General features: G+C 42.4%; 1 protein-coding gene across 1 annotated transcript; it reads right to left on the bottom strand.

Annotated features, from left to right (window-relative positions):
* Positions 1–31: 31 nt before the first annotated feature.
* tpo (thyroid peroxidase) lies at positions 32–26,831 on the bottom strand. Its single transcript, XM_072365654.1, has 12 exons — positions 26,719–26,831; positions 26,460–26,620; positions 26,211–26,340; positions 22,668–22,797; positions 21,867–22,067; positions 20,175–20,651; positions 11,196–11,454; positions 8,989–9,159; positions 2,194–2,431; positions 1,920–2,128; positions 1,650–1,823; positions 32–233 (listed from the first exon to the last, which is right to left on the bottom strand). Exons 1-12 carry the CDS (start codon positions 26,814–26,816, stop codon positions 214–216), a joined length of 2,268 nt encoding a protein of 755 aa, XP_072221755.1. The 5' UTR covers positions 26,817–26,831; the 3' UTR covers positions 32–213.
* Positions 26,832–27,557: the final 726 nt, after the last annotated feature.

The raw sequence follows: 27,557 nt of genomic DNA, 5'->3' as shown, positions 1-27,557 counted from the left end.
ACACTTTTTCGGTCTAAAATAAAGTAAAAACAAAGTAAAACTTGGCTAAAAATGTCAATAAAAAGAATAAAGTCAAAGTCACGGAAGACTTACTGAGATCAGTCAGAGAAAAGTCTTTCTAAAGGTTTATTTTTGGAAATAAGAGACTTTAAATCAAAGGAATCACACAGAAAAACAGAAGTTGTGGTGACGGTTTCTGGATCTGCTGCATTGTTAATAATTAGAGGAGGAATCTGTGGAAGAAAAAGGTCGTTTTAGATCAATGAAAACACACAAAATGGATCCGTTTAATGTGACAACTCAGTGTAAAACCTAAATTAGGAAGATTTCAAGAACAATAGATTCTGTAATGCTGAGAATTTGTATTTTTTTAAAAGCCAAGTAAAAGAGATGGTTCAGGAGGAATTAATCAGACATTAAAGGATAACAACAGGTGTTTCTGCTCACCTGGCATGTGCAGAGGGCGGGGCTTTTAATCTCAATCTACACTAAAACGACCTTTAAGGGAACAACCTGAAAGACTTTGTTTGTTTGCAGCTTTGAAGGAAACTTTAACCCTTTAAGATCTGAAGGTTTATTTAAAGAAAACTTCACATTTTAACCAGATTTCTGAAGGCTGCAGCTTAAAAACTGCTCAGAGATAAAAGGATAAATGGGAAAAACACTGAGTGGGACCCAAAGTTTATGAAGGTTGTAAATTTAACCATCGAATTTGCATGTGGTGACATCACTGATGACATCACTGAAAGGTGGCAGTGCCTTGGATTCCACAATTTCTACCAAACATTGGATTTTGAACACATTTCCACATTTTTCTTCTCTTTTTTAATCCATTTCTGGCTTCATGAACACAACTATGTACAAAACTGGTCCAACTTATGTTCTTTTTTATGTTTTTCAGTCATTTTATCCACATAAAAACAACAGAAAATCTGTAAAAGGAACATCAGTCAGAAGCAGATCCTGATTCTGGCTTCAGTGTTTGACTGGAGAAGAACTGGTGTTCGTATCTGTTCGTTTCATTTGTTCTCAGAGTCCAGAAATCATCATTTAGGACGAGGGACACCAGCTCAGTGGGCTCAGCATTCGCGCTGATACGGCGTTTTATTCCTTCCTCGTCAGTTTCATTGAACATTTGGCCCCAAAAAGCAGAACAAAGCTGTACAAAAGCAGCTGCTTCCATCATTTTTAAGGTGTTTTATGTCGTTTCATTTAAAAGATTATTAATTTGCTGTAATTAACTGAAAATGATTTTATTCATTTTATCATTTGTTGGTATTTCCAACATGTTTTAGTAGATTTTATGTTGTTGTGTCTTTTCTGTCCGGCTGCAGATTAAATCCACCTGCAGGAACAAATAAAGTCACCTGACCTGAAAAGTCTGGATGGACTTGAGAAACCGCCTGATGGGTGAAACCATTTGGAGCCTGTTTGACCAGCAGGTGGCGGTAAAGCTCCACTCAGACCTCCATCAGCAGAAGAAGCCCTGCTGGTGGAGGTCTGAGTGGCTCTAAGGACGATCCACCCTGTTCAGTGAGTTTCAGAGTCCAGCGTTTCATTCACTGCGGACCCAAAATAAAGCAGCAAACACAACCAATTCCTCACTGGGGTTAAACTGCTTCACACTGCAGCCCAAAATATCCACTTACCTGTACAGTGAGGGGGCTCCACGCTCCACTGACTCCCCCCACAAACTGTTTCAGCAGCACCCTCTAATTTGAAACCATGGTAACAGGAGTACAGAGCAGTTAGCTTTCCAGATTTCGAGGATAATACGTAATCCCCATTCTTTATTCGTCTTGGAGATCCGCACTGTTGCAAGTCTGGAATTAAGTGATAAAGTTTTCCATTTGAATGTGTTGTAGAAACAAAACAAGTCAAAGGAAGGATTTCTTTAATTAACAGAAGGCAAGGCTCACCGTGGCTCTTCTCTTCTCTCCAGGCCTCCAGATTTATCGATGGCGTCTCGCTACAGCTGACATACTCAGCAGGATACCTCCTGAATCTGAAGGAATCAGCAGGGACTTCCTGTATGTCGCTGTTGTCACAGATGAGACGAGACACGGACCCTTTCAGAAGCTCGACCTTCTGTTGCTGCGTGAAAACACCGTCCGCCTCCCACCAGAACCTGCAAAATAAAAGCCATTCAGCTGAGGCCTGCCTGTTCCCGGGCTCCTTTGAACTAAACGGTACCTGTCACCGTCACGGAGCGCTTTCATCTGCTTTCCGATCAAACAGGCGAAGAGCGGACCGGTTCTTGAGCCCGGGGAGAAGTTTTCAACGAGTCCTCCAAGCCAGACATCGATATTGTCGGCGTGTTGGTACAATTTTAGGATCTTCTCAGCGACGCCGAAGTCCCTCACAACCTCTGTGAGATCATCCAACGTTACAACGCGGGTCAGTCCGCAGAATTCTCTCCACTCATTGTATCCTGAAAAGTCATTTAAGCACAATTTAATTCACATTTCAAGGAATGAAACCAAAAAATCCTCACATATAAAGCTCTTAATGACCGAGCTCCATCACATCTTAAAGATCTCACAGTTGGATATTTCCCCAACAGAGCACTTTGCTCTCAGGCTGCAGGTTTCCTTGTGGTTCCCAGAGTTTCTAAAAGCAGAATGGGAGGCAGAGCCTTCAGTTATCAGGCCCCTAAAAGCAGAATAGGAGGCAGAGCCTTCAGTTATCAGGCCCCTAAAAGCAGAATGGGAGGCAGAGCCTTCAGTTATCAGGCCCCTAAAAGCAGAATGGGAGGCAGAGCCTTCAGTTATCAGGCCCCTAAAAGCAGAATGGGAGGCAGAGCCTTCAGTTATCAGGCCCCTAAAAGCAGAATGGGAGGCAGAGCCTTCAGTTATCAGGCCCCTAAAAGCAGAATGGGAGGCAGAGCCTTCAGTTATCAGGCCCCTAAAAGCAGAATGGGAGGCAGAGCCTTCAGTTATCAGGCCCCTAAAAGCAGAATGGGAGGCAGAGCCTTCAGTTATCAGGCCCCTAAAAGCAGAATGGGAGGCAGAGCCTTCAGTTATCAGGCCCCTAAAAGCAGAATGGGAGGCAGAGCCTTCAGTTATCAGGCCCCTAAAAGCAGAATGGGAGGCAGAGCCTTCAGTTATCAGGGCCCTAAAAGCAGAATGGGAGGCAGAGCCTTCAGTTATCAGGCCCCTAAAAGCAGAATGGGAGGCAGAGCCTTCAGTTATCAGGCCCCTAAAAGCAGAATGGGAGGCAGAGCCTTCAGTTATCAGGCCCCTAAAAGCAGAATGGGAGGCAGAGCCTTCAGTTATCAGGCCCCTAAAAGCAGAATGGGAGGCAGAGCCTTCAGTTATCAGGCCCCTAAAAGCAGAATGGGAGGCAGAGCCTTCAGTTATCAGGCCCCTAAAAGCAGAATGGGAGGCAGAGCCTTCAGTTATCAGGCCCCTAAAAGCAGAATGGGAGGCAGAGCCTTCAGTTATCAGGCCCCTAAAAGCAGAATGGGAGGCAGAGCCTTCAGTTATCAGGCCCCTAAAAGCAGAATGGGAGGCAGAGCCTTCAGTTATCAGGGCCCTAAAAGCAGAATGGGAGGCAGAGCCTTCAGTTATCAGGCCCCTAAAAGCAGAATGGGAGGCAGAGCCTTCAGTTATCAGGCCCCTAAAAGCAGAATGGGAGGCAGAGCCTTCAGTTATCAGGCCCCTAAAAGCAGAATGGGAGGCAGAGCCTTCAGTTATCAGGCCCCTAAAAGCAGAATGGGAGGCAGAGCCTTCAGTTATCAGGCCCCTCTCTGTGGAACCAGCTGCCAGTTTGGCTTCAGGAAGCAGACACCCTCTCTACCTTTAAGATCAGGCTGAAACTTTCCTTTCTGATAAAGCTGATAGTTAGGGATGGCTCAGGTGAGCCTGAAACATCCCATAGTTCTGCTGCTATAGGCCCAGCCTGCTGGGGGAGCTCCCATGATGCACCTCTCCTCCCTCCATGTACATATGACATCATCGCTGTCATTAACTTGTGTTTCTCTCTCTCAGCAGGTATCTCTGGCCTGGTGTTACGCTGCTTGTTGTCCCCTCTTTCCTGTCCTCTCAGCCCCAGCTGGTCCAGGCAGATGGTTCCTTCCTGGTTCTGGTTCTGATGGAGGTTTCTTCCTGTTAAAAGGGAGTTTTTCCTCTCCACAGTCGCCTCGTGCAGCTCAGGACGGGGGATTGGATCAGAGAGAAGTTTGGTTTCCTACTGATTTGGAATTGAATGAATTTGTTAGATTGTATAACAATGAATTGGACTCTTTGAGGTGCTGTGAGATGACATTTGTTGGTATTATGTAAATAAACCGAAAGACAGAAAGTGGAATAGCAATTAGCATCTTTTCTTCTCTCCGTTCCCTACAGGATGATCAGATTTCTCCTAAAGTGAGGAATGACTTGTTCAGACTAATAATAGTCTTGTGATAGTTTTAGTCTCTATCCACTGAACCATGTTTACCTGTTTTCATCCGTAATTCCTACAATTTTCTACCCTCAGAGCTGAAGGATCCAAACACCACACATATGATATGAATGTATTCACCTCAGAAATCTGATACTAAAAAACCCATTAATGGCATCATTTTTCTCCAATAAACACTGCAAACGAGTCTCAGACTTAAACCCCTCACAAGGTTCACCTGACCCACAGATTCAGGTGTTATTACCAGCATCAGGCTTCAAACAGAGATGGGCTACAGAAGCCTGTAAGCTTCTTCCAAGGTCAGCACGATTAGATCTTTTATGTGGACATGAGTAGTCTTCAGGTCACATCGGGTGTCACACATTTCCCCCCCTGCAGCCTGGAAAAACTTTTCCCTCTCATGAAGAAGTGTAAAACACAAGCAGTTACAGGCTTCGCTGTGGGAGAGAACTGGAATAGTTTATTCATCCCAGCACCACTCAGAAACAAGGGGGCTCAAACTGTGTCAGAGTGATAGAAAAAGATTAAAAACAATACAAAAAAGGTGATAATACGAGCAAATAAAAGGGTGTTATATTCAAAAGAAGTCTCTTTGAAAAATTATGCAAATGTGAATGTTTGAAGCTCTGATTTTAACACCTCGGGGTGTCAGGAAGCTTGTTGTTTGGAGTCACCTGCTTAGTGTTGAACTCAGATTACCCAAAGCTCTGAATGCTCCATAACATTCAAGTAAATGTGAGACTCTTTGGTGCTTTGTGACACACAGGAGGCCTGTGTTGTGATTTAAGTGGAAACTCTGACAGCAGCTCTCTGGATGAGTTACAGATTTCTGGGCGATTTTTTCCAAGAGCTATAAAAACAGCTGCAACTTGCCAAGACAGAAATCCTTTAATACTTGCTGTGTTTCAAGGTGATAGTAGGATGACTTTATGAATGTCTTTACAGGTGACATATTCAGTAAAAGTCCCTTCTTCCTGTTCCTGGGAGCTTATATCATATATAAGCAGGTGTAAAACTCCCAAAAAACACAACCCTGGTATCTTTAGTTCAGTTCGTTTGAAAGTTCCTCATTTAACGAGCAGTTCTGATTTTTATTTCTAAAGTACGTCACTCCTCAAATTGGCCCCGCCTCCTCTGCTAAGCCCCGCCCACTCACATCCACCCTGCTGGACGGATGAAGCCAGCTTCTGGTGGAAATGTTCTGCTGTCAGCTGCACTGAGGAGCATGCATCTTCCATCCAGCAGCAGCCTCAGAGGATATAAGAGCCCAGTGGATAAACTATATCTGAGGCTAATGTTCCAGCAGAGTTAGCTAAAGACTGTGAATGTGCAGCAAACACTTTTCATCCCACTGTTTTAACAACTTGGTCCAGTTCAACGCTGGACTGAAGGAACTGAGCCACAAAGAGGATCAGTTCCAACTCTCAGAGCCTGAACTTCAGAGCAGGGAAATGGAAGCATCTGAGAAATAACTCCTCATGGTTTATTTACTGATTTATTTCTTCCTTCAGCAGCAGCTAACGCTAACAGCTTAGCTAATGAAGATGACGTACACCAACTTCTAAGGAGTTACTGCTGCTCCTTTCTGAAAGATGAACATTATTGTTCCCACATTACTTTGTTAGCTGAAGCTTTCTAGCTGAACGGTTCCGTTCTGTAACTCAGACAACCTGCAGCTGTGTTTAAGGTGTGTTTCCAACACAACACCGGTCCTCTCCTCACTCTCGCTGTGTTAGCGTTACATTATCAGCATGTTTCTGATAAAGATGGAGGTCTCCAGGTACAATTGTTTAATGAGGTTAATATATCCAAAATGTTTAAACGCAGTAATTAACGGTTCACATGCATTACTACGAGTTACGCTGTGCACATCTCCGGCTTGGTCCATTACTGTTGATGAGAAAGCATTGTTTGTTAGCATCTGCTGCTAACTCACAGCTAACTGCTAACTTACAGCTAACTGCTAACTCACAGCTAACTGCTAACTTACAGCTAACTGCTAACTTACAGCTAACTGCTAACCTGTTTCCCTCTGGGATCAATACAGTAACTATCTGTATCTATATGTATAGTTGGAGTGTTTCTGGTGTGACTGGAGGTTCATTCTGTCTGTGTTACTGCATTAAATCACTCAGCAGGTGTCCAGGTTTTGTAGCTGCTGACCTCACCAAAAGTGTTAAAACAGGGCTCAGACAGAGAGCCACTGTGCTTAAACCAACAGGCATTTTGACCAAAGTCTGTCTCATACTTCTTAATAAAACCTCAGAAAACTGTTAAATTGTTAAAAAGGACAAAATATGGCACCTTTAAATGGCTGTTAACATTTTCATCACAAATATTTAGCCCCGTCCTTCTCACTTTATTCTTATTGAATACTTCTAATGAATAAATGGAATTCAGAGTGAACAGCTTCATTGTCCGGGAACACCTGTCCTTTGTTGTGATAAAAAGCATTTAGACTCCGTGAGTTCATCCAAGTTTATCCGTGAGAAATAAAAAGGAAAACAATGTGTTGGAGAGGTGTGTGAACCTGTCAATGACTGCAAATGAGCAGCAAACATTATCATAATTTGTTTTAATAAGCCAAAAGAAACAAGAAGCACAAAGTGCGTCTCCGTAGATGTCATAACAAACAAAGAGCCTATTCTGTCTTTATCGAGCACCTACAGTGATGCAGCTTTTATCCGCATTAATTAGAGTCATAACTTAAGGACTGAAACCGTTCAGAAGATCACTGCCAGGAACAGACGGTAAGGGCTTGGATGAATAATGCACAGCTGTTTACGTTGATATGCCTTCTTATCAGCTGCTGGTGTCAGGAAAAACAGTCATTTCAAAGAAAAGAGGAAGCTCATCAGAATAAGTCACAGTTATAACCTCTGAGTTGTTTGTTTTTTAAATAATTCGGTTTAAAGTTTGCACCTTTGTGTGTTTTCTGTTTCAAAGTTTTTAGTTTCCCGAACGCCGCAGTCGCACAGTTAGATCCAAACATGGCCGATGAGTCCTCAGTTTGACCTTTTCTGGACTGAAGGGAAAGGTTCGACATCACAGCTGCTTGTGCTGGAAGACGTTATTCGTTGAAGCTTTTTCACTTCATCTCCAGTTTTGGGGAGAATGATTCGTTAAGAGTTCCTGTTCTACTGATAATGAAATGATTCATTAAAGGAAACTTTCCGGTTACAGATCAGATTTAAATCCATCATCTTCCTCTTAACCGAGTTGTGGGGCCAACAGGTCCAGCAGGGAAACCCAGACATCCCTCTCCAGCTCCTCCTTTGGATCCTGAGGCGTTCCCAGGTCAGATGGGATATATAATCCCTCCAGTGAGTTCTGGTTCTGACCCGGGGCCTCCTCCCAGGAGGCATCCTAACCAGAGGAACCACCTCAGCTGACTCCTTTCTATGTGGAGGAGCAGCGGCTCTACTCCGAGCTCCTCCCCCCAGATGGTGGAGCTCCTCCCCCCGGATGGTGGAGCTCCTCCCCCCGGATGATGGAGCTCCTCCCATGGATGGTGGAGCTCCTCCCCCCGGATGGTGGAGCTCCTCCCTCTTGATGGTGGAGCTCCTCCCCCCGACGGTGGAGCTCCTCCCCCTTTCTCTAAGGCTTAGCCCCGCCTCCCTCTGAAGGAAACTCATTTCAGCCGCTTGTATCCACGACCTCCTTCTTTGGGTCAGAACCCAGATCTGTGAGCACAGGTGAGGGTTGGAACAAAGATGGAGCAGGAACCTGAAAGCTTCTCCTTCCGGCTCAGCTTCACCAAACGGACCGGAGCAGCGCCCTCATTACTGCTGACGAAGCCCCGATCCGTCTGTCCATCTCTGATCCAACTCACCATCACTGAGAACCAGGTCCAGAGATGCTGAAACTCCTCCAGCTGAGGCAGAGGCTCATCCCAGAGCCGCTGAAGGTTAAGAAGCCAACAGAACCACATCATCTGCAAACAGCAGAGCTGTAACCCTGAGGTTCCCAAACCAGACGCCCTCCTCCCCCCGACTCCACCTGCAGAACAGGATCTGTGACGAGGGGCAGCCCTGGTGGAGTGAACCAGCTCCACTTTGTACCAAGAACATGGACTCAGCTCCTACTTTGGGCACGAATAGTCTGTGACACACAACTCCAGTTAGGTACATTATTATCGAGGTGGTGCAGTTCATGTTAGATCTTTGTTGCTGCAGGAATAAACACTTTTAAGACTATTTTTAGAAATTCAATTCATACATTTATTTGTCACCTCAGTGTCTCAGAATCATTTTGGGACTATCTAACGTACAGATCAGTACCATGTGACACTGGTCCCACCATTTGTTCAGCTTTGTACATTTTTCTGTGTCTGTATGTGATTTAATGTCTTTTTCTTGGAGTCTGTAATAAAGATTTGACCAATTGATCATGTGTGAAAGCAGCTCAGAGTTACTTCAGCTGCAGTCTTTTGCCACCAAGCTGCTGTATTCAGGACCTTTAAAGCCACATGTTTTAAAGTGAAAGACAAAGAACAAATATAAACTAAGTAACTGGTTTTCATCCTTAAAACCTTTGATTGTCACAGTGATTTAACAAGGCTCAACTCGTAACTCGTAACCTTACCTGGAAGCCCGTGGTCACGTCCTCTCTGCAGGTTCAGGGAGGCCAGGTCCAGGTGCTGCTGCGTATCGAGGACCACCAGTCGCTCAGTTATCTCCTCTACCAGAAGCGTGTTCGCAGTGACGGCCGGCGCTGCGGTCCCAATAACGCCCCTCATTGTTGGTTCAATCCCACCTGGACACAGACACAATATCATAATGCAGGTTTTTATTCCCTGGACTCTCTGTTTGGGCTGCAGTTTGACTGTTTTTCTGGATGAAACTGTTTGTTTGATGCAGATAGAAAACAGGCTGGTGTGGAACTCTCTGCTCCTTATTTCATTCAAACAAACAGAATTAATGTCCTGTTTATCGTGACAATACATGGTTCTGTAAAAGTAACGCAGCTGTGTTACTGGAGATCAGCTTAATCAATGTTCAGAGGGAACAGAACCTGCTCAGTTTGGGTCCCTTCATTCAAATGTCCCATTTCTGTACGGAGATGATGACTTTAAGCTTCGTAAGCATTGTAAATATGTATATTTTCACGTATATATCGACATATATCCGCTAACGCGTTAAATTGACATATTTATAGAACGTTAATCTTGCCTAATAAGGACATTTTCAAAGTAGGAAGTGAAAAAACAAACAAAAAAACCTGCCAGTTCACACAAAATAAATAAGTTAAGACACAACATACCATTTATCGCGGCCGTTGGTCTCCTTTTCTTTCCTTTTTGCCGACTCCAGATTGTTGTTGTTGACGCTGCTGCGTCTGTACGTCTTCTCTCGTGATGCGTTCAAAGGCTACCGTAATAACTGGTGTTACCCCTCCCCCCCCATTCAGTGTCTAAATCGGGGACATTTTCGAGGACAGCTTTGACCGGGGACAGGTCACCGAAAACGGCGACGTCTGGTCAGCTAACGAAAAAGCTAATTCTGCGTTAAAAGGTTAAATTTCAGCTAACTTTAACCCATCAGCGGAAGTTGTGGAAATGTAATTTGTCCGTTCCGTCACTAATTCGACTGAAGTTGAGACTCGTCAGAGCAGGCAGGGTTTTTCCAACCTTCTTGTCCAGTTCTGGTGATCCTGTGTGAACTTTAGCCTCAGTTTCCTGCTGTTAGCTGACAGGAGCGGCTCCCGGTGTGGTCTCCTGCTGCTGCAGCCCATCTTCTGCAGAGTTCCACGTGTTGTGCCTTCAGAGATCTGCATTCTTTGGTTGGAACAAGCGCTTATTTGAGTTCCTGTTGCCTTCCTGTCATCTGGAACCAGTCGGCCCATTCTCCTTTGGATATTCTCTCTTTTTCGGACCATTCTCTGTAAACCGAGAGGTGGTTGTGGGTGAAAATCCCAGCAGATCAGCTGTTTCTGACATACTCAGACCAGCCCGTCTGGCAGCAACAACCACGCCACGTTCAAGGTCCCTTAAATCCCCGTTCTTCCCTGTTCTGATGCTCGGTTTGAACTCCCACCTCTCCATGCCTAAATGCATTGACTGTGGCTGATTCGCTGTTTGTGTAATTGAACAGGTGTTCCTAATAAAGTGGCCGGTGAGTGTGTGTACATATTTATTTACACACTGCAGTATTTCTTTCTTCTTCAGACTTCATAGATCCAAAAGCTAATATTAATACGAGACATATGACTGTACTGCTGCAGACTTCTTTAACTGATTTATTAACCGTTTAAGTTGTGGCCCCTGAAGCCTGAAAACGAACACTTTATGGGCTCTTTTACTGGAATATTTCAACCCGTATGAAGCAGGTTCTGCAGAACATCATCGCAGTGAATAAACGGTTTGACCAGGATGACAAATCCTGGAGTTTTCCTTTAATTTGTCCACTCCAGACAGTCTTTTAAAAATGTATCCTCCGTGTATGACAGATATTATGGCTACATGTGTAAATAATAAATAGTTAATGATGAAAGGAAAAGGTAACTGCAGCCTTTAAGATGTGTTATTACACCTTTTCTAATGAGTCTCCTGTGAGTGGGTCATGTATGATTCATGACATTTTGGGGCCGGATTTCACACGCTGCAGATAAAAATATGTCAGCAGTCCTGCTCATGTGCATCACATGCAACCAGTTCTTACAACAAGACAGATTATGGACCCCGTAGCTGACCCATATAGAGCAGATTCCCCTCCCTGCTGTGTTTTTATGATGCGTTTGCAGGATATTTTATTAGTTCTACAAGACAGCTTTCAAAGAAAAAATGCACTGACCTTCTTTGACTATCCTCCAAGGACTGAAGAAAGACGTGTGAAGTCTCAGGTGGGGGAAGCGCTCGTGCTCCTGGAAGCTCTCGTTCAGCCTGCTGAGGATTGGGGAGATGGTGCCGTGGCCGAACCTGAAGGCAGCTGTGGCAAACACATTGGAAGCTGAGGCGTCCACAGCTGGATCGTATCCCCTGTAGGGTCCAATGTAACGTTCAAACCACTCCGGGCCAATTATCTTTGGAACGTAATCTCTCAGGGTTATGATCTGGAGGTCAAAGATGGACAGGGAGCATCACTTTGCAGGGTCCAAATGTACATTAACTTCAAAACAAATGGTGGAAATGATTATATTCTTGTAAATGAGTTTAGAGTCAGCTTCTTGGGGTCCCTGCAGAGATCCTGCAGAGATGAGTCTGTTGGTATTATTGGACTTTTGTTCCCTCATGGTTCACTGCAGCGGATTTCATCTGTCCTCATCACTATTTATAAAGGCCTCAGTTCAACACCTGAATCTCAATACGTCGCTCAAATGGATCGCTTTTGGTTTAAGATACAGAACTGAGCTCTCATACATGCAGCTGCCTCTTGTGTGAAGTTTTGTTCAACTTCTTGAAGCAAAAGCGGCAGCAAAGACCAACATCTAACTTCATAAGATGAACTGATTGATGAAGAGCTGCAGGTGTCCGTCCTCAGGTTTAATAAGCCTCAGACAACCTGCACCAGTGGGATCCACCAACCCATTTACAGCCAAGAGGTGAAACCCAGGCTGAAGACGACCAAGTGTTCTCACCTCTGGATTCCAGCAGGTGGAAAGCGAACGAGCTGAAGAGGTTTTATTCCAACAAAAGAGTGATAAAAGCAGGTTTTTTGCTAGGTGAGAAGGTTATTCTACCACCAGTGGAAGCTCCACCAACGTAAAAACAAATTTACAGCTACTCTGTTCTTTATTATGAAGGTTTTAGCACAAACGAGACACTTTCCAACCCAATCCAACTGTAAATTTCATCACTTTGTGTTCACAGACACAATTCTTGTTGTTTCTTCTTGTTCTGCAGCTCACAGAATACCCAGAGAAACCCATTTCATCACATACTGACTGCTGCATCACATTTAATTGGTGAAAAACTCTCCATTTGGAAGTGAGACGGTCGGAGAATAACATTTAAAATGACTCCCAAACTTCCCTTTCAAGGACCCAGAATAAACACATACAGGATACATTTATGAACAGATAGGAATGCAGATTTCTTATTGTTTCACATGCGAAACAAGTTGGTAAAAACCAGAGAGTATCCAAGTCTTTTCCAGCAACTTCAGGGCTTTTGGAGATTCAAGCAAACTCCAATTATTCCTTTTCTCAGTGATCTTAATCTGCTTGATGATTGTTTCTGGACTGAAGCTGCAGCTGTTCAGCAGTGAGCCGAGACGCTCTAATCAAACCAAGTTTGGCCAAAGCTTTTCCTTATATTCTCCAGATATGATGCTGTAATACGAACACAACGTAATGATACTAGCTCTTCACTTCAGTCTGGACAAACAGCATCAATAACTGTGCACTGCTGCTGGAATATGAGTCATAATAAAACCACATGTTAGTTTTAGCCTGCAAATAACAGGCTTTAAAGGTAATATCTTGGAGTTTTGGATGGATAATCGCTCAAAATGACTGAATCTCCCCTGGTCCTTATGCACCATAAACATCCGGGAGGCGGTTTGCCTAAACTGAATAAAGACTAATATGACTAATTATAAACGTTTATCAGCCGTGAATAAGGTGTCCTGCAGTGTTTAAACAACTCAGAATACTCATTTATAGTTTAATACAGATAAAATATAGTTTTTCTGCTGTTTAATATATTCGATGTGAGCACTGAAATGTCTCTAAAGTTAAACATCATCCAGCTATCTTATCCCAGTGAGTAAAAATGCAGATTTTAGCAGCTGCCAGCTCACTGCTGTAGTTTTTGTTCCATATGGTTGCATCTCAACACCCCCCCCACCAAACTAAACTCGTCCAGCAGCTGTTCTAAAGACAACAAGCTCTCACACGCTCAGCGTTTTGTGGAATTCTGTTTTCACTCAGTAATTCTTGACATTAAAATGAAAGCTACACCCGTAATTAGGCTCCAGAAAAGCGCCCTTCCAGGTCAAAGGTGATGTAAATTAAACAATGACGGATGAAAGCGTTTTGAAGCTGGAGCCGTGAAGTGGCTGCCAGATGTGCACCTGCAACTGGAAACAACCAACACGGATTGGTTTTTGTCAGCATGGAGAGACATTGGGTGCTTGATAAGCTCCTTAATTCTGCTTGTAATGGAAAACTAATTTATTCTTGAATAAATGCACGTGCTTTTGAGTAAATTGTAGCATCTACAAGCAACTTAGCTTGTGTTTTTGTAGCCTTTATGACTGAATATGGCCCGATTATGAGCCCGTCCAGCAGCTCTGTTTAAATTCCTTTTATCCTCACTGTATGATATTTAACTCTAGGCTGCTAATTAGGAAAAAAGGGGGTTACCTAACATGAAAACATCTTTCTGAATAACACTGCGTGCATATTTCAGGGTCAGCACAAAGATTTGTGTTATTTTTGTCTTGTTTGAAAACTACAAGCGGCAGCTCAGTCTGCAGTCAGACCAGGCAGGTAAAACTACTCAGGCTTTATTTTCAGCAGCTTCCACATTAAATCATCTGTCCACAAGACTTGGTGCATTTTCATAAGGAAGTTCAACGTGACATTTTATTAATAAATCCCTTTATCCTGGTAATAGGAGGATTTATTATGGCGTTGCCATGAAAAACTCTATTTAGCTCCCCTTTGTGTGAAAGTTCCTCATTTAACAAGCAGTTCTGATTTTCATTTCTAAACTACGTCACTCCTTAAGTTGGCTCCGCCTCCTCTGCTAAGCCCCGCCCACTCACATCCACCCTGCTGGACGGATGAAGCCAGCTTCTGGTGGAAATGTTCTGCTGTCAGCTGCACTGAGGAGCATGCATCTTCCATCCAGCAGCAGCCTCAGAGGATATAAGAGCCCAGTGGATAAACTATATCTGAGGCTAATGTTCCAGCAGAGTTAGCTAAAGACTGTGAATGTGCAGCAAACACTTTTCATCCCACTGTTTTAACAACTTGGTCCAGTTCAACGCTGGACTGAAGGAACTGAGCCACAAAGAGGATCAGTTCCAACTCTCAGAGCCTGAACTTCAGAGCAGGGAAATGGAAGCATCTGAGAAATAACTCCTCATGGTTTATTTACTGATTTATTTCTTCCTTTAGCAGCAGCTAACGCTAACAGCTTAGCTAATGAAGATGACGTGCACCAACTTCTAAGGAGTTACTGCTGTTCCTTTCTGAAAGATGAACATTATTGTTCCCACATTACTTTGTTAGCTGAAGCTTTCTAGTTGAACGGTTCCGTTCTGTAACTCAGACAACCTGCAGCTGTGTCTCGTCTGAGCCGCCAAACAATAACAAATAAAACAAAATTACTCACAAAAAAATTACTTCTCAGTTTTCCAGAGATTAAAATAATTCCTGCAGATTTGCTCTCTCCATTTTCCTGTTGTCTACTTCAGCTGTTGTTTTTCCTCCTCAAGGTTTGGGTTGAGAAGCTACTTCTTTTACTGAATCACAACCATTAGCAACATAGCCTATAGCACCAGCCTTAAGAAACACTTCGCAGCCTTCTTTTAATTCATCACATGAACTGTGGTTGATAGGAAAATATCACTTATAGTCAGTTTGAACATCAGCAGCATCCCCACTGAGGTGATCTTTTCCAGATCAGAGTTTGCAGTGACAGTGAAGCTGTGGGTTTCACAGCTGGTTGCTTCTTACAGACATCGAACCATCAGGGTCTGACGAGTTCTGAATCAATCAAATCAGCACAGACTTTTCATTTTATTAATAAATCCCTTTATCCTGGTAATAGGAGGATTTATTATGGTGTTGCCATGAAAAACTCGTATCTATTTAGCTCCCCTTTGTGTGAAAGTTCCTCATTTAATGACACTTTTTATTATTTATCTTTACAAAACTTACTAAGCTTGAGTCATCGTTCTTTTACATACTGTTAAAACAACTCCTGATCTGTCCATAAAGACAACATGTCTTAAATTACACGAGTCTTGGTTCATTCTTGACCTTTGAGTCGTCATAGCGCCCGGTGCTCTGTTCACGCGTAACTCAGAGCGGCAGCTTTGTCTTAGTTAATGCAGAATGAAATTTTTCATGAGCTTCTTGTACAATGATTTATTCATCCTTTGTTGCTACTGTGTTTAATTTAGGTCATTTGGAGTGAACAATGCTGAAACATTAAAGAGGAAATGCTTCAGATCTGATGTGGAGCTTCAGAAGAACCATCAACCAATCACAGAGCTGGTTGTTGGAGCGTCACACTGCTGCAGTCTCATAACTCAGTGCTGAACCAAGCTTCAAAGATGAGTCTTGACAGCTATGAAAACAGAGCTGATTAACATTTCAGGGTTTTCCTTGCAGAGCGCCCTGAAAGCCTTGAATCAGTCGGCTCATATTCAGTTATTGACTCCATCTCATCAATTTTTCTGTGAATGAATTCAAATTGTCAATTTGCATTTAATTTAAGTTTGATTTGTCAACAGACATAAACCCAATAATGTACAACAGTCGTGTTTACAGCTTGTTACGGTATCTTTACGTTTTAATATACATGTAAGAAAGTCATTTTTATTGTATAATTATATATTTTGTGCTCTTTGAAATGCTCCAGTGTTTTATTCTTTGTTTCCCGATTATTGATTATAAGCAGCAAGTCTTCCAATTAAAAGGATGAAAAAAGGTCTTTGGTTCATACCCTTAAAAACGACCCATTTGGCAGCATTCTCAAAACTTTCCTTTAACAACCCACAAAGTCCTCTTCAGCACTTTCAGTTTTATGCTCAGGTGCAAACCAGTTCTTTCACTTATAACTCGGGCTGTCATAGTTAATGCGTTAATCGCAATGCGATTAATCAAGAGATTAAATTTTTTGATCGCAGTTAAACACCATCTTAGCAACTAGCTTAATAAATAGGAGAAAAGTCAGTAAGAGTTCAGAGTTCAGAATCGGATGTGTCTAATGACTGCAGTTTAACTGTCATTAGGCCCTGTTCTGTTTGTTGTCTTCAGTTACATTATAATGCATTTCAGGCCTTTTGAAGCTTCAGCAAATTAATTTCTACTAAATGTTCACAATTTTTCTATAGTGTTTCTCTTCTTTTTGAATTTATTCACTTTTTGTTTAGCATTTTTCTTCTCTTTCATGTACGTTTCTGCCTTCATACAACTTCAGGTCCTTTCAAAAATACATTTCAGGCCTTTTGAAACTGCAGCAAATGACTTTCTACTAACATTTCACATTTTTAGCATTATTTAACATAACTAACTGCACATTTTTCCACGAAAATTTTAAATCCTTTAAATCTTTCTGTTGTTTTTAACCTTTCAACTTCTTCAACTAAGACTTCTGCAGTTTTTGCCAACAGGTTTAAATTCTTCCACTATTTTATTTTCACCTTCAAACTGCTTCAACCAGGACTTCAGCAACTTGTAATTGTAAACTTTCACTACTTTTAGTTTTAGAAATGTCACATTTTAGAAATGTCAAGACCTTTCACTTTTTATCTGCTTGAAATCCTTTTGTTGTTTTTAACCCTTCAGCTTTTCTTTGCTGACAGTTACTCCAGCACCTTTGAATTGTTCCACTATTGTCTTTTTGACCTTCAAATTCCTTCAACAGGGACTAACAAGTACTCAGTAATGCGATTAATTAAAGAGATTAAATTTTTTGATCGCAGTTAAACACGGCCTTAGCAACCAGCTTAAAAAATAGGAGAAAAGTTAGTAAGAGTTCAGAGTTCAGAATCTGATGTGTCTAATGACTGCAGTTTTTCAATTTAACAGTCGTTAGGCCCTGTTTTGTTTGTTGTCCACTACCTTTTCAGTTTTAAGACCACATTGTTGTGGCATATTATGTGTTTTTTAAATAGACATGTCAAGCGGGTCAACAATGCGCTTTTAATTTGAAAAAATAAATAAAAGATAGACATTTTTTCTTTGTTTATTTGATTCTAACTATATATTTTTATATGTATATTTTTTTTAAATAGCGATTAATCGTGAGTTAACTGTGCAAAAAAATGCGATTAAAAATTAATCGTTACAGCCTGCATGAGCAAAACAATCCATAGGTTTTGTTTCTGGGAGGCAAACAGTCTTGTCCTTCATTTAGTTGATTCTGTTTTCTTGAATCTGTTCGTGTTTTTGGTTTCATTGCTGTTCTCATGGCGACATCATGTTTGTTCCATGACTTTAAACATCCTGGATTTAGATCGGTAGCATTAATGGATTAAAAAAAAGAAGAAAATCTTAAATCTAACCTTCTATAATTCCACGATAAATGGCTGTTGAGAAGCATACGATATGAAAATGAAAACGTAAATGGAAGTTCATGCAGTTAGACTTTATAAGTGAGAAAAAGATGTTATTCTGAGTTGATATACTTGGCTCAAACAACCAAGTTGTAGATCAAATTGAACGGTTATGTAAAGGTCCTCAGTGCTGCATTTGACTTACTTACTTATTACAGTATTTTACAACAAAGGCTTGAATATACCATCAGGATCTACTGTACCTCTTTGGACTGTTTTAAGTCATTTATCAGAGATTCTAGTTTATTTATGTATGTAGTTAGTTATGGGGTCCCACAGGGTTCTGATCCGGGACCTGTATTGTAATGTTGGGAAACACAACATACATTTCCATTCATATGCTGAAAACCGGAGGAAACGAGTTATAGACTTGTCTTGGTAACAAACGCCTTCAGTAGATAACCTGTGAGTTTCAACTTTTGAATTTAGACAAAACTGAGGTCCTTTGGCCCTAAAAACAGTTTCCCTGAATGGTATCGCCACTGCTTCCAGTTCTACTGTGAGGAACCTTACTTTTGACCTGGATTTGTCTAGATTTTCCACTTTAACCAGGTTCCTAAAGTCTCTTTCTTCCAATCTAAGGAATATAGCCATAATCAGGAGCTTTATTTTCCAAATCAGTGTTGGAAAAACTGCGTTCATCCCATTCAGACTCGACTGTAAGGCCATTTCAGCTGTTTGTCCAATTAATGTCCACAAAACGCTGCAGCCAGAGTACTGACTGCTACCACCAATGTAAGCCCCATTGACTCCAAAATTTATATCAGAATTCAATCATCCCTCTTATTGCTGACAAAGCCCCTAATGGCCAAGCTCCAGCTTATCTGAAAGATGTCATCAATTCATATAACCCTCAAGTGCTCGTTTTCTTAAAATACTGCTCTGCAGGTGCAGTTCCTAGGATTTCTAAGACTAGAATGGACCTCTCTTTTGATCAAACTGTTGTTTTTCTATCCTGCTAGTATTACTGTACCAAAACAACTCCAGTCACAGCCCTGCAGTGACCCAGAGTCACGACTCAGCTCACAATAGAAATAATCTCCTGTCTGGTTTTAAACTGTCACCTTCCTGCACACCAGTTAATGTCATAGTCGTTCTCTAGATGTCTATTTAAACCACCGCACTCATAAATGCTAGATTAGTTTGTTTCCCCTCAGGCATCATTGGTTTCCCTCAACAGAGCCCTTAAAGCACATCACTTTGGCTTTTTCCCATCATACAGAAGTGCCTTTCATGTTAACCAAGAGCATTCAGCAGTAATAGTTCATTTGAATGGCACATCCAGATTGTTCGGTACAAAATAACTGATTTCATGATTCTAATGGCTTTGGCCTTGACTTAAATTTCTCATCATTTGTCAGCATTTATACAAGCCACCGTCTCTCATTGATACAAATGGAGGGATTCAGTCAGTGACAGATGTGATAAAATTAGAGATTAATGTTAAAAAGTATCTCACTATCCTGAAAGAGCTTGTTTAACATTGGTTAAACTGTTGCTACTCTTCATCTAAAATAACTTAAAGGTGACATATTACGCTCCGATTAACAATTTGACCATTTTTTAGGTCTAATTGAGGTGTATGAGACAGACTTTGGTCAAACTACCTGTTGGTTTAGGCACGGTGCCTCTAGTCTTTCCTCTGTTTGACATTAATAAACATTAGTAAATGGGCTAAATCACCATTCTTGTGTTTATACGTTGGCTGAGGACACACTGTGGAGAGTTAAGGTGCGTTTACCTACGTTAGCTGTCATCAACACCTGGACACCTGCTGAGTGATTTAATGCAGTAACACAGACAGAATGAAGCTGTTCCTGCAGTCACACCAGAAACACTCAGCTCTATATATAAATACAGATAGTTACTGTATTGATCCCAGAGGGAACAGTTTAGCAGTTTGCTGTAAGTTAGCAGTTAGCTGTGAGTTAGCAGTTAGCTGTAAGTTAGCAGTTAGCTGTAAGTTAGCTGTAAGTTAGCAGTCAGCTGTAAGTTAGCTGTAAGTTAGCAGTCAGCTGTAAGTTAGCAGTTAGCTGTAAGTTAGCAGTTAGCTGTAAGTTAGCAGTTAGCTGTTAGCTGTAAGTTAGCTGTAAGTTAGCATTTAGCTGTAAGTTAGCAGTTAGCTGTAAATTAGCAGTCAGCTGTAAGTTAGCAGTTAGCTATAAGTTAGCAGTTAGCTGTAAGTTAGCTGTAAGTTAGCTGTAAGTTAGCTGTAAGTTAGCAGTTAGCTGTAAGTTAGCTGTAAGTTAGCAGTCAGCTGTAAGTTAGCTGTAAGTTAGCTGTAAGTTAGCAGTTAGCTGTAAGTTAGCAATTAGCTGTAAGTTAGCAGCAGATGCTAGTAGACAATGCTTTCTCATCAACAGTCATGAACCAAACTGGAGATGCATTCAGGGTCACCTATTTTTGTCCCTTGTCTGAACAGCTGGTGTCAGTGAAGTAGAAGCTCTAAACCACAGCTTTTTCTCTTTTACATGTGGGTTGTTTGTGGGTTAATGCATGAATGAGCATCATTTCATGCATAGGCCTCAGGTCACTTACCTGATGCAGGGCACCAATAATCTTGCGGGTTTCTTGGTATATCGTCTCAGGGCTCCAGTGACCGTTGATGTGCTTCAGTGTTTCTGCAATTCGGTTGTGCTCACGGAGCCAAAGCGTATGCAAAGCTATCAGGGGCAGGCCCTCGTTGACCCGACTGTCTCCAGCACTGAAGCACTCCACTCTTTCGCCCTGTGGATCCGTGCGGCACAACGACGGCTTTTTGGCCACGAAAGGAAGATACGCCCTTCTCTTTGGATCTTTGAATTGATCGTTGACAGCAAGCTTTCCATTGAGGCCGGAGAGGTCGCGGAGGAAGCTCTGCAGCTGTGGAGTGTGGCCATACACCAGCGAAGCGTCGATGTAAGAGCTGATGGCGTTCAGCTGCTGTCTCTGCACAGCTTGTTGGAGACTGGACCCAAAACTAATATGGCAGTCTGGTGTGGAGCGATGGAAAGGCATGCAGAGCGAATCCTCAGTCTGTGAAGAGGACAGTGACAATGAAAGAAGATTACTTTACATCTCTTCAAGGTATCCGCTTGTTCACCTTTAATTGAGCAGACAACATTTAACTTGTGTTTCCCTGTTCCAACGGGTATCCTTTGAATGGCGTTATGGTGTTTTTCCACCTGAAAACCTTTAAGATCAGGCTGAAACTTTCCTTTCTGATAAAGCTTATAGCTCAGGTGAGCCTGAAACATCCCATAGTTCTGCTGCTATAGGCCCAGCCTGCTGGGGGAGCTCCCATGATGCACCTCTCCTCCCTCCATGTACATATGACATCATTGCTGTCATTAACTTGTGTTTCTCTCTCTCAGCAGGTATCTCTGGCCTGGTGTTACGCTGCTTGTTGTCCCCTCTTTCCTGTCCTCTCAGCAGGTATCTCTGGCCTGGTGTTACGCTGCTTGTTGTCCCCTCTTTCCTGTCCTCTCAGCAGGTATCTCTGGCCTGGTGTTACGCTGCTTGTTGTCCCCTCTTTCCTGTCCTCTCAGCCCCAGCTGGTCCAGGCAGATGGACCCTTCCTGGTTCTGGTTCTGATGGAGGTTTCTTCCTGTTAAAAGGGAGTTTTTTGCAGCTCAGGACGGGGGATCGGATCAGAGAGAAGTTTAGATGCAATCTGTTGGTTTCCTGAGCGAAGCTACTTGGCCGAGGGTTCGATTCCCTCCTTAAATCAAACACATTTAGAAGCTTTTGGGGGATTGATACCAATTTTGTTTGCACTTTGTTTGCATCTTGTCCCATTATTTCCTCCTTTAAGCTAAGCAAGAATTCTCTTTTATCACGACTCTTCTGCATATTCAGACTGTAAAATAAATGGTGACGAAGTTGTTCCTTTTTCTTTTCTTTTCCTCTACTTGACCAGGAAAAAAAGAACATTGACAAGTACAGTTTACAAGCCAAAAGGTTCATCTGTTAGGATAAAATTGTTATTCATTTATTCTTTTACTCTACCAAATAAAACTGTGGATTCAGGGTTTTTGGTCACTTGTGGCCTTTATTTGTCAGTCCATTGGAAAGGCGACAGCAAAAAGCCCAAACCTGAGGTATACGGCGCCCTTTTCCAGGGTTTGAAATGCCTGGAGCTTCATCGATCAGCAGTATTTAGAACTGAAAACCCCTCATAAAACAGATATGAGTGGTTTTAATCCTCTTAATCTCTAACAAAACAGCTAAAAATGAGACCAACCAGGTTACCTCGATGGGAAAGCACGGATGCACGTTTTCACAGGTGGTGTGACAGTCCGTGTTTGTCCAAAAAGCAGCTCGGCCGGTGCTCTGAGGAGTGAAGGTGATGTCGTGATCGATGTACTGGCCCCACTCCACCAGCAGCTGGGAGTAGGCGTCGTCTCTCCATTTGCAGGAGCTCCGGATTATTTCCCTGCTGACCCTTCGAGGCTGTTGACAGAGTTTATTTTGGGTGACTTTTACAGCTGAAAGAAAGACATTTTCTGAGTAATTCTTTAATTCTTCAGCTCATGTTAGAAATAGAAGAAGCTAAACAAAGTGTTTGTTGTTATTTCTGCGGCACATTAAGTGTCCAGGATCTTATTTACTCAGCAGTGAGGACAGAGAGGATCAGAGATGACTGATTATCTAAAACACTACATTATAGCTCTCATGTGTGGAGGTAAACTTCAGGCTGGAGACAACCGATGCATATTTAACGAGTTCTTCCACTTATGGACCTCACTGGGTAATGAGCGCATAAATTAGGACAGAAGAATCCAGGCGAGAATCAGCAGAACAGTTTCATCTGCTGCTGTTTGAAATAAATAATGTTTGTCCGCGTGACTGGAGACCGTGAGAGAATGTTAAAGCACAGGCAGCAATATTCAAATGCAGCTGTAATCTGTAACATCTCACGCTGCCTCTCCCTGAATCACTGTGGACTTTATCTGCTTCCAAACAGGTTCGAGAAAGAAGCAGAATGTACTCCTGCTGTAATTTCTCCAGCCGGGACTTTTGTGCCCGTCGGACAGGCGTTCTGTAGATTACCGGAGGAAGAAGGAATCCATTATGGAGCCGTTCTCGCTTCCAGCCCTTGGGTTCTCCCTCCCCATCTTCATATTCAGCTGGAAGCCATCTGACCAAGGCGGTGTTGGCTGCTCCCCAGCGAGGATGTTGCCTGACAAAAAAAAAAGGAATCAGGAAGTGTGTCTGAAAATACTGCAGTGCAAAAAGCAAAGTCTGCCTTCTTTGGGTTAAAGAGTAAAAAACCTTTTTTATTAACCTTTATTTATTCAGGTAAAATCTCATTGAGACCCAGGGTCTCATTTGCAAGAGAGACCTGTTTTAGGCAGCAGCAGAACACAAAGTTACAGATTAACTGAACGTACAAGAGACAAAAACAGGAACATATGATAATTAGTAATAATAAAATTAAAGAAAAAAGGAACTAGTTAAGTACAGAACATGTGCAGACCCCCACTGACTGTCTCACCAGCCAAAAGGTAGGAGGGCAGACTGAGGAGCCCGAATGCTCAACATGTCTATTCTCCATTAATTCCACATAAACAGAGACTTTACACTGTGTGCTCTTAATCCACACCACCACAGATTTACCTCTGGAATCCGATCACATTGTCTGACTCACAACTGGCAGTTTATAAAGGAAAAAATTGCAATCAGTGCAGCAGAACGAGATACAAAACCTCTGTGTTCCCCACTTTCTGCTTCCCTTGTCAGAAGCTGCTGCTGCACACATGAGCTCACATCTGACGGCTGACAAATATTTCATAGTTCCTGCCTCCCACATGTCTGAATTCACTGCTTCTTCTTTGTAATTGTCTCAATTTTGGGGGGTTGAATTGTTGTTTGCGCTTCTTTCTTTCTTCTTATTAGTTTTGCAAACCAATAAATTAATCAAAGAAACAATCAGAGGGATAAAACCTTTAATATTAATGAATAAACTTGGACTCAAACAGAGCTCCATGTCGGTCAACTCAAACTCTATAATGCATTCATTCATAAAATAATCAGTATTGATAAGGTACAGCTCTATTCGAATGCATGTTTTTGGACAGTGGGAGGAAGCCAGAGGCCATAAGTCACTTTTATGTTAATTTTTCTTTGTTTTCAGCTCTTATTCCAGAATAGCAGCTCTGGACATGTTGTGTCTTTCTTTAGATCTTCTTCTGAGCTTTTTTCTGTGAAAATACAGATTTCTGAGCTGATTTCTCTTCTGATAGTTGTTTACATCTGTAATCACCATGGTTACGCATCATAAGATCCCAAATTCAAGATGAGTTCAAGAGGAGACGTCCAGGATGCAGAGTCATGACAAAATGGCTTAAAAAAAAAGGAGGAGGAAGTTTAAAGCATTTCTTCCCCTGATCATCAGGGGAAATGTGAGATCTCTGGTGGATAAAATGCCCTGATGAGGACACAGCAGGAATATCAGGCAGAGACCTGGCTGCAGGAACAGCTCTAACAGCTCTCTGCTCAGCTTTAAGACTATCCGGGCAGACAGAGACTGCAGACAGAGCGCTAACAGTAAAGGAGGAGGATCACAGAGCTGGTTAACAACAGATGGTGGAATCCTGGACCTGGCTGCAGGAACAACTCTAACAGCTCTCTGCTCAGCTTTAAGACTATCCGGGCAGACAGAGACTGCAGACAGAGCGCTAACAGTAAAGGAGGAGGATCACAGAGCTGGTTAACAACAGATGGTGGAATCCTGGAGCGTCTCTGCAGCCCAGATGTTGAACTGCTGGCTGTGAGTTTCTGTCCATGTTGTCTGCTGAGAGTTACCTGCTGACGCTGTGTGTGACATCATCAGCTGAGTTGTTGCTAAGCTACAGAAACAACAGCCCAACCCACTGATGGAGACCTCTGAAGGTTTCTACCTTCCTCTCTGCCAAACTTCAACTTTCTACATGTTTGTTAACTGATTTATATCTTATTTTATTATCTATCTGTAACAACAGCTGATGTTTTAATAATAATAATAATAATAATTTCCCTTCTGGGATTAATAAAGTATTATTGAACTGAACTGGAGTCGTCTTCCACACAAACTCTCCAGATTTACAGCATTTACATGATAACTGGACTCTTTGAGCAGTACATCAGTTGTCATGTTGTCATGACGATCCCGGTGGTGGTAAAATAAACGTTTTGTCAGCACCGATCCTGCAGCACTGAAATGACCAATCAGCAGTCAACATAATGACCACACGCCTAATAAGGAGTCGGTCCGCTTTGTGCCGCCGAAAAAAAGCTAAAACCTGTCAGGAAATGAAGAAAAACATCCTGGAGGGTCTGAAACTGGGACATTAGTCATTGATCCTTTGGGTCCTGTGGATCTTTGCAGATCTTTGCTCCCCACAGATCCCCTCACATCGGTATCTGTGGCGTCTTCAGGCCTTTCCTAAGCTGCAGGCAGGCGTTTGGCTGCTCTTGTGTTAAAAAAGCATCCAGGATGCAGGTTTTTACAGCAGGACAGCAACAAGATAATCAGAAACACCCACTTGTATCCCACAAGGGGACTTCAGTTAAAATCGATCCATTCGAGCAGAATCTCAATAAAAAGTCCCTGTGATTGTAAGAAAAAACTCACTAAATCCCATTATAGAGCTGTTTTTGTGTAAATATTTCATATTTATTGTCTCAGGACCTGCAGCCGGGTCTCCAGCTCTACTTTTTCTAGCTTCTCGCCGTCTTCCTCAGCTGATGTGGACTGAGGTGACATCAGGAGTTACAGAAGTACTGCACACATTTATCACCAAACTGATTAAAACACAAGCTGTGATGAGGTCTGTAAAAGCAGCGCCCAATTCAGCGAAGCTTTTCATTTATAGATATCTGACATTTGTGTGCAAATTATGTTTGAGCCCATCAAATAGTTTGAATTTCATCTGAAAAATGATGATAAAGCTCAAACAAGACATGAGATGGATTTCTTAATATCCAATCTGGAGGAGAATATGGCTCCTTTTTTAACATTTTTTACCTTTAAACGTCCTCACATCACATCAGGTTTGTCGTTATTTCCAATTTTCACAATTTACAATAAAAGCTGAAGGTTAAACCTCTGAATTAATTCTTATTTTATGTTTCTATTTCATGCAAAAGTTGACAAATAAAGGTTTTTGTTGGCTGTCGAGTCCTATTTTCAGCTTCTTTTGGACCATGTTTTGGATTTTAAGGGGTTAGAATAGAAAAGAGACACTTTTATAGCAGGATGAGCACATTAACTGAATTATCAGATGATTTTTATTCAGTTTAATTACAGCTTTGAAGCCTCTTTATTAACCTTATACAGTATCAGTTTGATTTATATCTTAATATCAATGCAGTTGTGGTTTTGTGAAAGGTGCGTTTGTCCATGACCGAATCACCATGTTTTGATCAATATATAAATCTAAATATTAGTTTCTTCTCTTTGAACTGAACCAATCAAAGCTTTTGGACGACACCGAGTCAGATGGGGCTCACACTTCTCTTCCAGATGTGCAGATCAGGTATTTTTAGCCTTAAAAGAGTCGTGATTTTACCTTTTTCTTCCCGTTTTCTGACTAAAAAAAGCCATTCACCTACCGGTTGTTGCAGCCTCCTGATATGGTGCGGTATCTGCTGTGATGAAGGTGCTCACAGATGTGTGCATGTGGTCCAGTGGGACACTGAGAAAGCTCTGAAAGCAGCTCCACGTCTTCCCATGACAGCAGCTCTAGTAAAGACAGTTTGAACACTATTCAGTGAATAGATGTGTTTGACCAACATTCATCCATAAGTCCAGTGAAATGGGACCCGTTTGACCTCATCTTTAAAGAAAGAAAGCCAACCTACCGGATGCTGTGACATTTCTGTTGTACTTGTGTTTTATTTTACTCTTCAGGACCTGCAGAGCGGTGTGAAAAACCTCTCCAGCTCGGGTAATCTCCTCGGTCTGCGGCTCAGCTTGCAAACGAAACGTAAACTCATGCTCAGAATACGAGGTCGATCTCCGTCTGCGCTCAGAAATCCATAAAAAGGAACGTTTTGGCTCCTTTTGTCGCCCAGTAAATTGTGAAATTGTTTGCTTTCGCTGTGTCTGGGAGTGAATTACCTTTGTCCAGAGCGATGTACGGCGTCGGCTACAATGTGGAGGCTTTCTTGGTGAGAGGAGATGAGCAATTCTCTGAGATATGAGGCTGGAAAATACATTACAGCATGAGAGGCAGTTAGAATTACATTTTACATGATGTTCTCAGGGTGAGATATCGGTCATACCCAGTGGTTTAAAGTAAATTTGCAGTATTTCTATATAAAAACAAGTGTCCCACAGCTCATAGAAAACAATTCCCGGACTCTTCTTCTACGAAGCCGTGCTGCTGGAGTAGATGCAGGATGTGGTTTAACTTTGTCCTGCTGAAATATTTCAGGCCTTCCCTGAAGAAGCTGCAGATGTTGCTCTAAAACCTGTTCATACCTTTCAGCTTTGATGGAGCCTTTCCAGATGTGCAGGTTTCCAGTTCCACAGGCACTAATGCCCCCTCACACCATCAGAGATGCAGGCTTTGAACTGAGAGCTGATAACCAGCTGGATGCTCCCTCTCCTCTTTAGTCTGGAGGACGCAGCCTCAGGTTCTGATCCATCTGACCACAGAACAGTTTCCTCTTTGCTTCAGTCCATCTTAAACCAGCTTCGGTCCAGAGAACACGGCAGAGTTCCTGGATCATGTCCACATGTGGCTTCTTCTCTGCCTGATGGAGCTTTAACCTGCATCTGTGGATGTTACGCTGAGCTGTGCTCACAGACCATGATTCCTGGAAGTGTTCCTGAGCCCAGGCAGGGATTTCCAGGACAGAATCAGGTCTGTTTTTAATGCAGAGCTGCCTGAGGGCCTGAAGGTCACAGACATCCAGGCCTGAAGGTCACAGAGATGTCTCCAGATCCTCTTTGGA

The sequence above is a fragment of the Leuresthes tenuis genome, unplaced genomic scaffold (genome assembly GCF_036924035.1).
Source record: "Leuresthes tenuis unplaced genomic scaffold, fLeuTen1.0.hap1 SCAF_15, whole genome shotgun sequence".
In the NCBI taxonomy this organism is placed as follows: Eukaryota; Metazoa; Chordata; class Actinopteri; order Atheriniformes; family Atherinopsidae; genus Leuresthes; species Leuresthes tenuis.
This window is presented reverse-complemented; position numbering and strand designations above follow the sequence as displayed.

Bases quoted from the DNA above. Each gene is read 5' to 3' on its own strand.
- tpo (XM_072365654.1), bottom strand. From the start codon at position 26,816: ATGTATTTTCCAGCCTCATATCTCAGAGAATTGCTCATCTCCTCTCAC. The intron at 26,341-26,459 runs GTAGGTTGGCTT...TGTCTTTACTAG, and splicing joins CAGAAATGTCACAGCATCCG to AGCTGCTGTCATGGGAAGAC. The intron at 11,455-20,174 runs GTAAGTGACCTG...TTTGACCTCCAG, and splicing joins TTATTGGTGCCCTGCATCAG to ATCATAACCCTGAGAGATTA.